At 45.4% G+C, this 15,118-nt stretch overlaps 1 protein-coding gene across 1 annotated transcript in view; it reads left to right on the top strand.

The window, feature by feature from the left end:
- Window positions 1-15,118, top strand: part of KCTD3 (potassium channel tetramerization domain containing 3) — a 91,109-nt gene that overhangs the window by 8,537 nt on the left and 67,454 nt on the right. The window contains exons 3-6 of the mRNA XM_040351448.1: window positions 262-307; window positions 8,415-8,488; window positions 11,399-11,457; window positions 14,356-14,436. Of these exons, the coding sequence (XP_040207382.1) occupies window positions 262-307; window positions 8,415-8,488; window positions 11,399-11,457; window positions 14,356-14,436 (260 nt within the window). The remainder of the gene's footprint in view (window positions 1-261; window positions 308-8,414; window positions 8,489-11,398; window positions 11,458-14,355; window positions 14,437-15,118) is intronic.

The following is a 15,118-nucleotide window of genomic DNA, read 5'->3' as shown; positions in this document are numbered from 1 at the left end:
CTGCCACACCCTGAAGTATCAGGTAGTACCAGCACTCTTGTGATTGGACTCCCCACCCACCTGACTGGCATGTACTCGGCATGTTTTTATAGATGCTTATGTATTTTTAATGCAATGATGGGCTTACATTAACTATTTACCGGTTCCTTCTCAGACCGCTGTAAATACACTCAACCTGCAGATTTTTGCAGAGATCGCTAATATCTGTTTATTGCTGCATGGTGTATTATTCCAGAAATAATAAATCTGTTTATTTTACAGTCTGCTGAGTGGGAGAATCTCAACACTACGTGATGAAACTGGAGCTGTAAGTAATGTGTGGTCAGAAGTCCTGAAGATTGAATAGAACGTGGCAGAACTGAGTGTTGCCTCTAGGAACTAGTTGGACAGTTGAACTTTTAGGCCCCATTCACACAGACACACTGATCAGAACACCCGTGCTTGGTTTACCGACCCGGGCGGGCCGTGCAGTCAGACCCCACACACCCTGCTTTTTACTCTTTGAGCTGGTATAGTCTGTACTCCTAGATGTATGTGGTATTACAGTGTGCTTGACTGTGGATGTGGCTGTACACCCTGGCATGTCTTTTATGTATGACAACGTTGCTTTTTTTTTTTCTCTTTAACCGGTTGCCGACCGCCGCATGTATATGTACGTCCACAGAATGGCACGTACAGGCATATGGGTGTACATGTACGTCCCCGCCTTTCGGCGGGTCGGGGGTCCGATCGGGACCACCCCCTATACATGCGGCGGTCGGTAACCCGCGGGGAGCGATCCGGGACGACGGCGCGGCTATTTGTTTATAGCCGCTCCGTCGCGATCGCTCCCCGGAGCTGAAGAACGGGGAGAGCCGTATGTAAACACGGCTTCCCCGTGCTTCACTGTGGGGGCTGCTTCGATCGAGTGATCCCTTTTATAGAGAGACTCGATCGATGACGTCAGTCCTACAGCCACACCCCCCTACAGTTGTAAGCACACACTAGGTGAACCCTAACTCCTTCAGCGCCCCCTGTGGTTAACTCCCAAACTGCAACTGTCATTTTCACAGTAAACAATGCAATTTAAATGCATTTTTTGCTGTGAAAATGACAATGGTCCCAAAAATGTGTATAAATTGTCCGCCATAATGCTGCAGTCACGAAAAAAATCGCTGATCGCCGCCATTAGTAGTAAAAAAAAATAAAACCATCCCCTATTTTGTAAACGCTAGAAAGTTTGCGCAAACCAATCGATAAACGCTTATTGCGATTTATTTTTTTTTTTTTATTTTTTTTTACCAAAAATATGTAGAAGAATACGTATCGGCCTAAACTGAGGAAAAAAAAAATTATATACGTTTTTGGGGGATATTTATTACAGCAAAAAGTAAAAAATATTGCATTTTTTTTTTTTCAATATTGTCGCTCTATTTTTGTTTATAGCGCAAAAAAAAATTATAGGAGAAACCGCTTGCTTTCCCTATTCCCTCTTCACACCTTTTGAACTACTTGTAGGTCCTTCCTATTTTTTTTTTTTTTCCCCTTTGTTGCTATAAAGATTTGTTCATGTGAAGTAGGGAGGTGCCCCATCTCTCATTCTAGGTGAGTCGGTACTCCTCATCACTTGGTATAGTGCTAAACCTTACCAGTGAGCAGACAGCTACATGGCTTCATGCATGTGCCTCCTTGTACATCCATGTGCCACTGTACCTGTGCATACGGCAGTACTTTTATAAACGCATCGTATGGAGAAAATAAAAAACCTTTCAAATTCTTGTACGTTGTACTCTTGTTTAATAGCACAGACATATACATGAGTACAGCTGCACACAGCCATTTGTGTTAATGACAGGCAGTACTCTGCGCCTGGGCAAAGGAAATATGTCTGAAGTTATGCTAAAGGTGCTCAACCAGTCCTTGTGCAAGAGTCCTTGGTTATCACAGGAACAAGTGTCCCCATTGTAAGATTTTGCCTTTTTTTTTTTTCCTGTTCTGGTTACTACTCAAAATTTTAGATTTACCCTAGCTTTCATTTGTGGTGACATTGGGGACAATCCTGAACAGTGAATCTCTGTAATGGGGACCAAGACTGTAATAAAAATGTATGTTTCTAACCCCCCCCCCCCCCCCTCTTATCACTCTATCTAGATCTGAAAAAAATTTGGCCTTTTTAGTTATACTGTACTATATATTAAAGGGGGAGATTCTCTGTAGTACTGTTATGCTTCCATCTAGTGGTGCTTATTGGTATTGCTATACATAATGTCCATTACACACACACACATATATATATATATATATATATATATATATATATATATATATATGTGTATATTATATATATATATATATATATATATATATATATATATATATATATATATATATATATATTCTCTCAATTTTTAGAGCGAGAGAGAAAACGCATACATATACTTTAATTCAAAAGGTACTAATCATAAAAGTTCTTTGAAGGAGTAATTTGATATTTAAAGGGGAGTTCCACCCATAATTTCACTTTTTAAATATAAATACCCCTGTAATACACAAGCTTAATGTATTCTAGTAAAGTTAGTCTGTAAACTAAGGTCCGTTTTGTTAGGTTGTTACAGCATTTAGATAGTTTATAATCTAGAAATAGACCGTGGCCATCTTAAGAGTGGGCATCATGAAGCCAGACTGTATGACTTCCTGGATTTCAGCTTTGCATATCTCGCACATGCTCAGTGCACAAGCAATGTAATAGGTTTCAGTCAGGTTTGCAAGGACTACTGGGAAACATGATGCCTATCCCAGAAACCCTTGCAAATAGCCTAGGCAAATAAGGAGGAGGAAGTAACGAAGGACTACAAAATAAAGGTATTTATAAGCAACAAATTAAATAAAAATTGTCCATTCTGAACACTATGAGATTAGAGCATGCAGCACAGACAAACATAAAAAAATGGGTGGAACTCCACTTTAAGGTCCATAGGAAGTTCAGTATTATTGTAATACAGGACCAGTGGCAGGGGCTTGGCCACAGATGGAAGTCTGTAATGCTTGTATACTTAGGACTGACGCTTTTCTCAGGAGCGAAGTCGACTCTTGTTAATGCATAAAAAGACAGGAAGAAAGCGCCTCTAAGTGTAGCATTTAATGGAATGCAAATTGGCAAGGACAACAATGTAACACTCACAAGAAAGTAAGGCTTATATTAAATGCGCTCCGATGAAAAGGATGTCCAGCGTGCCACTTCAGGAGAACAGAGACCGTGGTGTGACAGGGAAGAAAGCCGGCAATGTCCGTGTGGTTCTGGTTATGTTCGTAGGATAGCAGCGTAGAGCGCAGTGGCGTGTGACGTCACCAGGAAGCTTCGAGACGCAACGAATTTCAGAGCATGATATATGTTTTACATGATCTTTCTAACATATGTGTGTGTGCCATATTATTTTTATGCTCACTTACTTTCTGGGCTAAAAATGTACCTATAATGTTGTATTGCCAGCCATTTGTGTGTGTTATTCCTGCCCACTTAGCCAGATTAACAATTGAATCTCCCCTATTTAAATTCCACTCCTCTCTATCCCCGTTACCCTTGAAAAAGAGAGCACGCATGCCCAGTACAGGTACCGCGCATGCTCTGAAATGCGTGGTCTCCAAGCCTTCCGTGATCTCACACGCCATCCATGCTGTCCTTGCAAATTTGCATTCCATTAAATGCTACACTTGGAGGCGCTTTCTTCCTGTCTTTTTTTTGTTTATGTATTCATGCCCAGCCTATGTATGCGTTTGCCTCTGCATGCAAACATGGGGGGATTGGAGTGCTTTAAAAAAAACAATATGGGCTAGATTCAGTAAGAAGTTACGTCGGCGTATCTGTTGATACGCCGCGTAACTTCTAGGATGCGCCGGCGTATCTTTTTTCTGTATTCAGAAAGCAAGATACGACCGACGTAAGTCTCTTACGCCGTCGTATCTTAGGGTGCATATTTACGCTGGCTTCTAGGTGGCGCTTCCGTTGATTTCGGCGTAGAATATGCAAATGAGCTAGATACGCCGATTCAGAAACGTACGCGCGCCCGGCGGATTTTTTTACGTCGTTTACGTAAGGCTTTTTCCGGCGTAAGGTTACTCCTGCTATATGAGGAGTATCCAATGTTAAGTATGGACGTCGGGACAGCGTCGAATTTTGCGCAAGTCGTTCGCGAATAGAGCTTTGCGTAAATTACGTTCACGTCGAAAGCATTGACTATTTGTGACGTGATTAGGAGCATGTGCACTGGTATACGTTCACGGACGGTGCATGCGCCGTTCGTTATAGATGTTATTTACGTGGGGTCATGTTTTATTTACATAAAACACGCCCACCTCTTCACAATTTGAATTCGGCGCGCTTACGCCAGCAGATTTACGATACGCCGCCGTAACTTAGGGCGCCGGTTCTTTGTAAATCCAGCCCCAGCCTCACTAAGTTACGGCGGCGTAGCGTATCTGAGATACGCTACGCCTGCACAAACTTACGGTGGGCTATCTGAATCTAGCCCTATATATTTTTACACTCTTCTTCTTTTTTTTCTTTTTTTTTATCACTTTTATAAGACCCCAGATCTGTCCTCTATCCTGGAAAGTGTTAGAGCAAAAATAAAATAAAAAAATTAATCTGATGCTTTCCAAAAAAAGGAAAAAAACGTTTCTATCCGCTCCAGAAGTGACGTCATGATGTCGCTCTCGGGCCTCCTAGATCATTGAGGTAAAGAAAGATGTCTGGTCTTTACCTCTGTGGCCAGCTGCGTGAACCGTCGGATTATTTCCCATTCTTGCCGGTGAGAAGGTACTGTAAACCCCAGAAACACCGGTGAGCGTCAGGAGGGGGGCAACTGCTCAGCTCACTTTTATCGGAAAGAGAATTGGCAGCTGCAAAAAACAATACGGTGGGTAGAGTTGCAGCCATAGCCCTTGTAAGCATCTTCAAAACCGCAATCCGTGGATATCCGTTCTGACAGGAGACAATATGGAGATCTGCTGTTCCTATTGATCAGGAACAGCGACCTTTGTATTGTCCCTGTGAGCCCATCCCCCACACAGTTAGAACACACACAGGGAACATAGTTAACCCCCTTCTTTGCCAGTGTCATTTATACATTGATCAGTGCATTATTTTAGTACTGATTACTGTAATAATGTCTCTCAAATAGTGTCACTTGGGGCCACATTTGTTTGCAACAATATCACAGATCGGCACCATTACCAGTAAAAACAACAAAGAAAAGTCCATAAATATATCCCCTATTTTGTAGACGATATAACTTTTGCGCAAACCAATCCATATACTCTTATTGCGATTTATTTATAAATTTTTCTAAAAATTTACGGTATTTTTTTGTTTATAGCGCAAAAAATAAAAACCACATATGTGATCAAATACCACCAAAAGAAAGCTCTGTTTGTGGGGAAAAAAATAACATATATTTTGTTTGGGTACAACGTCGTACAACCACGCAATTGTGAGTTTAAGGGACGCAGTGCCGTATTGCAAAAAATGGCCTGGCCATTAAGGGTGTAAATCCTTCCGGGGCTGAAGTTGTTAATAACAGACATGTTATACTTGCCTGCTCTGTGCAGTGGTTTTGCACAGAGCAGCCTGTATCCTACTCTTATTGGGTTTGCTGCCAGCGCTCCTGGCTCCTCCCTCCTGCCGGGTGCCCCCAGAGCAAGCAGCGTGCTCCCACCCTACGGCACTGTGTCCATTCACACATGGAGCTGCGGCTTTGCCCCACCCCCTCTGTCTCCTGATTGGCTTTGACAGCAGCGGGAGCGAGTCCCCAGAGAGACAAGGCTCTCGAGGACATCGCTGGATCGAGAGGGGGGCTCAGGTATTTGGGGGGGCTGCTGCACACAGAATGCATGAAGGTAAAAACCTTGTGCCTTTACAACCATAACTTTAACATGTCGCTTATCTATTTACTTTTGGTATGAGAAACGGTTGTGCTAATATTGTGTGACATAAAACATTGCAACTGCCACCATTTTATTGTCCAGGGTCTTTGCTTTTAGAACTGCATAATTTTTTGGGGGTGTTAACTAATCATCAGGCCTAAAATGTGCATTTTAACGCCTCTGCATAAAATGGCTCTGTCAGCAAAAGGATTAAAGACACACTGTTAACTTTCTTATTTATGGAAAAGTGCCAGCGTCTGTGTAACTCCGCCCCCCAGATCACTTTATACTTGGCTCTTCAGTGTACCACTTGTTACTTCTATCTCATCTGCCACCAAAATACCTGGTGCTGGCTTTTGTCGGAGCTTGAAGGGCGCAGGGGCATCACCTACACTGTCATGAGACGTCCAGTGATTAGCTGCTAGGCTTGAGCGCTGCATCGTCGATAGGAAGTCCCATGTTTACCCCCATGTACAGATGCATTGGGTATTTTACAGTAGTGGCACAGAAATAGGAATGTATAAGGAGAGAGGCATGGGTGGCGCTGCCTCTTTCTAATGTGAAGTTTTCACGAGGGAATAATGCATTAAAAGTAGTGTACTGTCTCTTTAAATAATGTGATGTGAGTACTTTCTCTTTAAATGCTATAACAAAACTCTCACCAACCTGTGTGTCGCCCATTGAAATAAAAAATAAATAAATAACTTGTAAATCAAAAAGGGGAAAATAAATAAAATAAAGGGCTAACATGCAGTGGGGTTACTAGAGGCACTGAGCAGGCTAGTGCATCAGAGCGGCTCCCCCCCTGCCATGGGTGGTGGAGGGAGCTGGGCTGGGATGGGATTGGGGTGGTGGATGGGATCGGGGTAATGGATGGAGCCAGGATTGGATTGGGGTGGTGGATGGAGCCGGGATGGTATTGGGGTGGTGGATGGAGCTGCAGTGTGATTGGGATGGTGGATGGAGCTAGGATGGGATCAGGGGAATTATTGGAGCCGGGTTGGGATCGGGGTGGTGGATGGAGCCGGGATGGGATTGAGGGAATGGATGGGATCTGTGTGGTGGATGGAGTTGGGATTGGATCGGGGTAGTGGATGGTGACGGGATGGGATCGGGGGAATGGATGGAACTGGGATGGAATCGGGGCGGTGGATGGAGCCAGGGTTGGATTGGGGTGGTGGATGGAGCTGGGATGTGATCCGGGGAATGGATGGAGCTGGGATGGAATTTGGGTGGTAGATGGAGCCGGATAGGATTGGGGTGGTGGATGGAGCTGGATTGGGATGGTGGATGGAGCTGGGATGGGATCGGGGGAATAGTTGGAGCCGGGATGGGATCGGGGTGGTGGACGGAGTCGGGATGGGATTGAGGGAATGGATGGTTTCGGGGTGGTGGATGGCGCACTGATGGGATCGGGGTGGTGGATGGAGTTGGGATTGGATCGGGATGGTGGATGGTGACGGGATGAGATTGGGGGAATGGATGGAGCCGGGATGGGATTGGGGTGGTGGATGGCGCCGGGATGGGATTGGGGTGGTGGATGGAGCCGGGATGGGATTGGAGTGGTGGATAAAGCTGGGATGGGATCGAGGGGAATGGATGGGATCAGGGTGGTGGATGGAGCACTGATGGGATCGGGGTGGTGGATGGAGCCGGGATGAGATCTTTAAGTTGAGGGGGTGGGGGTTAATAGATAGGTACCAGGGGGTGCTGTGGGAGGGGAGAGGAATTGTTCTAGGGGGTTGGGGGGTCAAACTTTAAATCTGCCCCCCTTTTCTAGCACAAGTCCTCTCTAACCCAAAACAATGCACGCCCTAGCACATATCCTGTAACCCCCCTCCCTAAAATCACTCCTGGCAGCACACTTGTTACCTGCCTATGCCCCCCTCCCCAATCACCATGTTCCCACCATGTGCCACTACTCTTATTACAGACCTCAGCTGTGGACCCCCCCCCCCCCTTCCTGGCTATAGTACGATTCCTGCAGCCGAAGAGGGATGCGATTTTGGGGGGGTGTGGGACGATCTGACCTGGGCACCCTGTCAGTCCGTGCCTCAACCTCTGAGGTAGGCAGCAGCCGCATTACATACCCATAGCTCAGATTTCAGTATTTTATTTTACAGAAAAAGGAATGTTCGTGGCGTACCGGAGAGGTGGTTATAAAGCGGTCAGGAGGGATTTACACAGACGCTGTCACTTTACTCTGACTGAGCCAAGGTGACAGATCCTCTTTAGTCCCCCAGCAGTCTGTCTGCGTTGTGCAGTGTAAGGTGAAAAGCTTCTAATGGTGCAGTAGTAGTCTTGAAATATATTGCCTTTTTAGTTAAAAATTCTATTCTAAGTGTTTTTGTCATGAATATCTTAGAAGGTCTATTAACTTTACTGGCCTCTATAAAAAGTATATGCAGAAAAAGGAAGGCTTAGTTTTTCGGTATTAAGCTAATAGCATGCTATTAAAATGAACAATTGTACTGGTAATTTCTGGCTATTTATTATGCTTTTTTTTTTTTAAGATATTTATTGATCGAGATCCAACTGCTTTTGCACCTATTTTGAATTTTCTTCGTACAAAGGAACTTGACTTAAGGTAGGAATTTCATTCTTGTAATTATTTCTCTGCTGTGTTATTAGTATAATTAAAGGGCAGTTCTACTAATATTGAAAGCTTTGTTCCACTGTTAGCACAAGTAGGACATTGTACCATTGATCTATCGTTGTGCCCGGTATTCTAACAGGGACGTTCCCCCCCTTCCCTACCTACCCCAAAACACAGACATACCTGGGACCCTGGTGCCCAACCTGGGGCCCTTTGGTTTAGTATGTGCGGCCCTCGGACCCTAATGCCGCATACACACGACTGTTTTTTTTTTTTTCTCGTCATGAAAAACAATCGTGTGTGGGCTCCAGAGCATTTTTCTCGACGTGAAAAATGGCCATTAAAACATTAGAACATGCTCTATTTTTTTCTCGTCGTTTTTCACGTCGTCGTTTTTTCCGTCATGAAAAATGGTCGTGTGTAGGCTTTAACGACGGGGAAAAAACGTGCATGCTCAGAAGCAAGTGTTGAGAAGGGAAATTGGCATTATCAGCCCAAAGGGTGGCGCCATTCGAATGGAACTTCCCCTTTATAGTGCCGTCGTACGTGTTGTATGTCACCGCGCTTTGCTCAAGCATTTTTTTTTTCACGATCGTGTGTATGCAAGGCAGACTTGACAAGAATTGCGTCGAGAAAAATTTCGTTTTTTTTCCCCATGACATGAAAAACGGTTGTGTGTACGCGGCATAACAGTTTGTAGTGGGAACATTGATTGTGATAATAGCATTGGTCTGTACTGGCCTCAAACTGTTCCCAGTTTTGTATTGTCTTCTACAGCATATCCCCAGCCAAAAGTGTAGCCTGTCCACCCTCTGACCCTCTCCTTTCCTCTATTAGGTCTGTAGGCTGAGGCTGGGTTTACACCAGTCCGGTGCGAATTCCAGCTCCGTTTTCCCTGCAAAGAGAAAAATCTGTTGTTCAGCGTTTTTACGTCAGGTCAGGTTTACATCAGGATCAGGTCAGGATTTTATTCTGTTTACAACAGAACACATCTGCGAATCTGATGCGTGCCCATAGAAGGTAATGGGCCTGAATTCACACCTGAGCTGGACTGCACTGCCTAGAAGACGCACACGTTTTTTGGGCAATACGGAGTGCGAATGCACCGCAGATATGTGAGCCAGCCTCATCCAAATAAACATATTTTAAAATGTCATGCAAATTGGATGGGGTGTAAGCCGCATCCAATTTGCATAGGTGTGAACCCAGCCTTAGGCCCCTTTTACACGGACGGATAGAATGGTGTTTTTAGCTGTGGATTTTCTAGTTTTCTACCGCAGCTAAAAGCACACAATGCTTTCCTATGGCCCCATTCACACACAGCGCTTAGCTGCGATTTCGTGCGAATAGAAAAATTTTGAATTTAATGCGTCCAGGTGCGATTTAGCGCAGCTATATGCACGTAATCGCAGTCTTTTGTGTCAACTGCGGATAGCAGCGTGGAAAAAAAAACGAACAGGATACACATCATAATCGAAAAAAATAAAAAGGGATGCTATGGGAATGACTACCGCAGCTAAAAGCGGTATAACCGCACGTAATCGCATGTGTTTTTTTTTTTTTTAATCGAAGCAGTACTTCGTGTTTTTAGAGAGCGATCTTCTCCGCCGCTTCCGGGTATGGGCTACGGGACTGGGCGTTCCTATTTGATTGACAGGCTTCTGACGGTCGCATACATCGCGTCACGATTTTCCGAAAGTAGCCGAACGGCGGTGCGCAGGCGTCGTATAGAGTCGCACCGACGTTCGGCTACTCGTGACGCGATGTGTGCGACCGTCGGAAGCCTGACGGAAGCCTGTCAATCAAATAGGAACGCCCAGTCCCGAAGACCATACCCGGAAGCGGCGGAGAAGATCTATCTCTAAAACGGTAAGTACTGCTTCGATTTAAAAAAAAACACCCGATTCCCCTTCACAAAATGAGCCTCAATCTAATGTTAAATTCTTTTTTCCGGGTGAACTCCCGCTTTAAGGTGAAAAAACACCTTGCACTGTCCGGGCCCCCCGTTTTACTTACCCGAGCCCCCGAATTAACGTGGGCGCGTTTCCGCGTCGCTCTCTCCACTGCTTCTCAGCTCTTCATTGGATAGATTGATAGCAGTGCAGCCATTGGCTCCCGCTGCTGTCAATCAAATCCAATGACGTGGGCGCCGTGTCTCTCCCTCGGGAGAGAGCTTCCCAGAGGGGGTTAACTATTGCAGGGAGGAGCTGCGAGAGCTGCTGTGGGACCCCAGAACAACAGGATTGGGGCCACTCTCTGCAAAACGAACTGCACAGTGGAGTTAAGTATGACATGTTTTTTTTTTTTTTTTCTTAAGTGAACCTTTAGTGTCACTTTAATGTACTTGTGTTAAACTTTTTTTTTTTTTTTAATCTTTCTGGCCTAGTCCAAAATGGTGGTTCAACATCCCAGGAGCCTTAATGTTGTTTTTTTTTTTTTTTTCTTTCATCTGGAGGAGGGGCTTTCTCAGCTAAGCACACCCTCCTACCTGCACATCTGAGCTAAGGACAGATGGATTCCAGGAAGTAAATGTTGCATGAATCATCTGCTCTTACTCGAGATGCCTGTAGCTAGAAATGCTAGGGGTGTCCTTCAAAGTGCTTTCTCAACAAAATAAAGTTGAGAGCATTTTTGGTTTGCAGTGCTCAGATACAGTTGAGTTCTGCGTTAACTTCTGTTGTTTTTGTACACCTTGATTATGACTCATGGGAACCTACAATTGGCATATAAGTGTCTAATATAGTAATTGAATAATTTGCAAAACCTATAAGAAGAAGAAATATGAGGGCTTTGAGTCCAAGTAGTGCCCCTTTGACGTGCGGGGACCAGAGCATTATGTACTCTATGCAGTGTGTGGTCATGTCTCTGTAGACCAGTGTAACCTTTCTTTTGTTCTTCTAGAGGAGTGAGCCTTAATGTTCTGCGCCACGAAGCTGAGTTCTATGGAATCACCCCTCTGGGTAGGTTTGCAGTATGGTCTCAGAAAGCTATCTGTAATAATTAGTCTATGTAAGTTGCTCCAGTGCCCCCTCAGTATGAGTCAACCAAGATAGAACCAATTTTTTTTTTACTTTTCTAACTTCATCTGCTATGCTGTATAGTCAAAACTTTGCAGACACTTGATCAATGATTTAAAAGTCTGACAGCCGGTCCTTTCTCTCAGATCCCCCACCCGTGATCGGTGCTTCTCTCCCACACACGATCACAGCTGACTGTCCCCTATCCTCCTCCAGTCCTCCTCCGATATCCTGTGTTCTTCTCCATGTTGCTGTGCATCTCTGTTCTTTTCCGTGTCCCCCTCCATGCTTCTCTGTGTCCCCATCTCTTCTCTATGTCCTCTTCCGTGCATCTGTTATCCTCTCTTGTCCCCCTCTGTGCATCTGTCCCCCCTTTTCTCCCCCTCTGTGCATCTGTCCCCCTCTCTTCTCCCCCCTCTGTGCATCTGTCCCCTTCTCTTCTCCCCCTCTGTGCATCTGTCCCCCTCTCTTCTCCCCCTCCGTGCATCTGTCCCCCTCTCTTCTCCCCCTCCGTGCATCTGTCCCCCTCTCTTCTCCCCCTCTGTGCATCTGTCCCCCTCTCTTCTCCCCATCTCTTCTCCCCCTCCGTGCATCTGTCCCCCTCTCTTCTCCCCCACTGTGCATCTGCCCCCTCTCTTCTCCCCCCTCCGTGCATCTGTCCCCCTCTCTTCACCCCCCTCCGTGCATCTGTCCCCCTCTCTTCACCCCCCTCCGTGCATCTGCTCCCCTCTCTTCTTTCCCTCCGTGCATCTGCCCCCCTCTCGTCTTTCCCTTCGTGCATCTGCCCCCCTCTCGTCTTTCCCTTCGTGCATCTGCCCCCCTCTCGTCTTTCCCTTCGTGCATCTGTCCCCCTCTCTTCTTCCCCTTCGTGCATCTGTCGCCCTCTCTTCTTCCCCTTCGTGCATCTGTCCCCCTCTCTTCTTCCCCTTTTGTGCATCTGTCGCCCCCTCTTCTTCCCCTTCGTGCATCTGTCCCCCTCTCTTCTTCCCCTTCGTGCATCTGCCCCCCTCTCTTCTTCCCCCTTCGTGCATCTGCCCCCCTCTCTTCTTCCCCCTTCGTGCATCTGCCCCCCTCTCTTCTTCCCCCTTCGTGCATCTGTCCCCCTCTCTTCTTCCCCTTCGTGCATCTGTCCCCCTCTCTTCTTCCCCTCCGTGCTGCCTTCCCCCTCGTTATCGCAGGATGGAGAGCGGAGGTAGGAGCCGGTAAACCCGGCTCGTTAGTTTTCTGAATGGACAGAGTCAGTGATCGCTGACTCTGACCATTTACATAACTGAAACATCGTAACCTCCTGTGATTACGATGTCTCAGGTAATGAATGAAGAGGAACCGCTGTCTCTCCATTAATTTTCAGTGCAGCGAAGTCTGCTGAGAAAGGGACTGTGTCCCTAGTCCTTTTCCCTGTCTCAAAGGGGAGATGTCAGTGGTCTGTTAAGACCCCTAATATCTCACCATAGCCCCCCCAACAAGGCTGATAAAAAAAAAAAAAAAATTGCAATAATAAAAAAATAATAATAATTAGGGTTGTCCAGATACCGATACCAGTATCGGTATCGGGACCGATACCGAGTATTTGTGCTAGTACTCGTACTCGCGCAAATACTCCCGATACCAAAATAGAATACTTTTTTTTTTTTTTTTTTTTTTTTGTGACATCGAACACAAATTGGATGGCACCATTGGATGGCACTGATAGGTGGCACTGGCATTGATTGAATGGCACTCATAAATGGATGGCACTGATAGGTGGCACTGGCATTGATTGGGTGGCACTGATGAGATGCCCTAATAAGCTGCCTCCCTGCACTGATGCACTAATGGGCACTGATCTGCACTGATAGGTGGCACTGGCTAGCTGCACTTTTGGGCACTGGCACCGATGAGCTGCACTGACAGTGATCACTCCTTCAATGATATGTAGTTTTCCAGTACCGTATGCTAAAAAACAGCCCCACACCATGATGTACCAGTTCTTCATAATTCTAAAGAAAATATCTTTGGTCTGTATTGTGGTTTGAAAACGGTCACATGACATTAAAAAAAAGTATCGGTATTCGGTATCGGCGACTACTTGAAAAAAAGTATCGGTACTTGTACTCGGTCCTAAAAAAGTGGTATCGGGACAACCCTAATAATAATCATTAAAACAAAAACCCACTGACTGTCCTCCCCCCCCCCCCCCCCCCCTTAAAAAAAGCATTGTAAAAAAAAATAATAATAAAAAAAATTGTATAAAAAAAATACTGACACATGTGCCACTGTCACATGAGATTAAATAAAGGTATGGGTAATCGGTATCGGCAAGTACTTGGGGGGAAAAAAAAGTATCGGTACTTGTACTCAGGCTTAAAGTGGTATCGGGACAACCCTAGTCTGTAATATAGGACCTTTGTTGATGGGCCAAATGTTAATTTGAGAGGCTTCAGAGACCATTTAGAATTCACTTACAGGTGCATCTGACCTGCAGCTGATGTTCTGCTGACCCGCTTTTGCCTATTTTAAGCATGTGTTGCATTCCCATAGACTTGTATAGGAGTGAAAAATCCATTTGAAATAGACAAAAGCCCATCAACACAGGCCAATGCACAAATATGTAATATTTGGGTGAATCGTTACTGTGTAGGATAGGAGGGAGAGTACATGTCAGTGACTGTTACGTAGAAGGTGTAGGCTGTTCCTGAGTGGGGCTGAATGGTAATGCTGTGATGGAAACCAATATTCAGTGTGAAGAGATACTGTGGGGTACAGAAGGGCCATGGTTGTGTTTGGCTGACATTCTTGTTTCAGTTTCTAGGAGGTTGTAATGTCTCATCTGACTTTTGGATCTTACATTTTTTTCCCCAGTAAGAAGATTGTTGTTATGTGAAGAACTGGAACGCTCATCTTGTGGCTGTGTCTTATTTCATGGCTATTTACCTCCCCCAGGTAAGTTTTTTTCCTTTTATACTTTGTTTTAATTGTCTTAAAACCCAGTGGAACTCTTGGTGTAAATCTGCTAAATACATTTCAGGGGCATCAAAAAACGCAAAAGGTTTTCAATATCTTACAGCTTGTTTTATTTCTAAATCGGCCACAGTCTGAGTAGAAAAGTCTGTCCCCTGCCAGCATGATGCAGAGCTGGACTTTTGCTTTCTATGTGGAGTCAGTGTTCTCTCTTCAGTTCTTTTTTCAGAGGTCTGAGGCCCCGTACACACGACCGAGTTTCTCGGCAGAATTCAGCCAGAAACTCGGTCGGAGCTGGATTCTGGCGAGAAACTCGGTCGTGTGTACACTTTTCAGCGAGGAAGCCGACGAGGAACTCGTCGGGCCGAAAAGAGAACATGTTCTCTATTTTCTCGTTAGTCAATGGGAAAAGTCGGCCCGCCGAGTTCCTCGGCGGCTTCCACACTGAACTCGACGAGGAACTCGATGTGTTTGGCACGTCGAGTATCTCGGTCGTGTGTACGGGGCCTAACAAGCCTTGTATTGCGTCCAACTGATAGCTGTGCAATCGGCAACACTCATGCTCCCTGCTGATTGGAGTGCTGTAGTTCTTAATCAGTAGGGACCGTGTATATTATAACCTCTGCAGAGAGATCATTGCTTCCACACAGCAAGCAAGGGTCCC

The sequence above is a fragment of the Rana temporaria genome, chromosome 4 (assembly GCF_905171775.1).
Source record: "Rana temporaria chromosome 4, aRanTem1.1, whole genome shotgun sequence".
Classification (NCBI taxonomy): domain Eukaryota; kingdom Metazoa; phylum Chordata; class Amphibia; order Anura; family Ranidae; genus Rana; species Rana temporaria.
The sequence above is the reverse complement of the archived record's forward strand: the minus strand, read 5'-3'. Positions and strand labels throughout refer to the sequence as shown.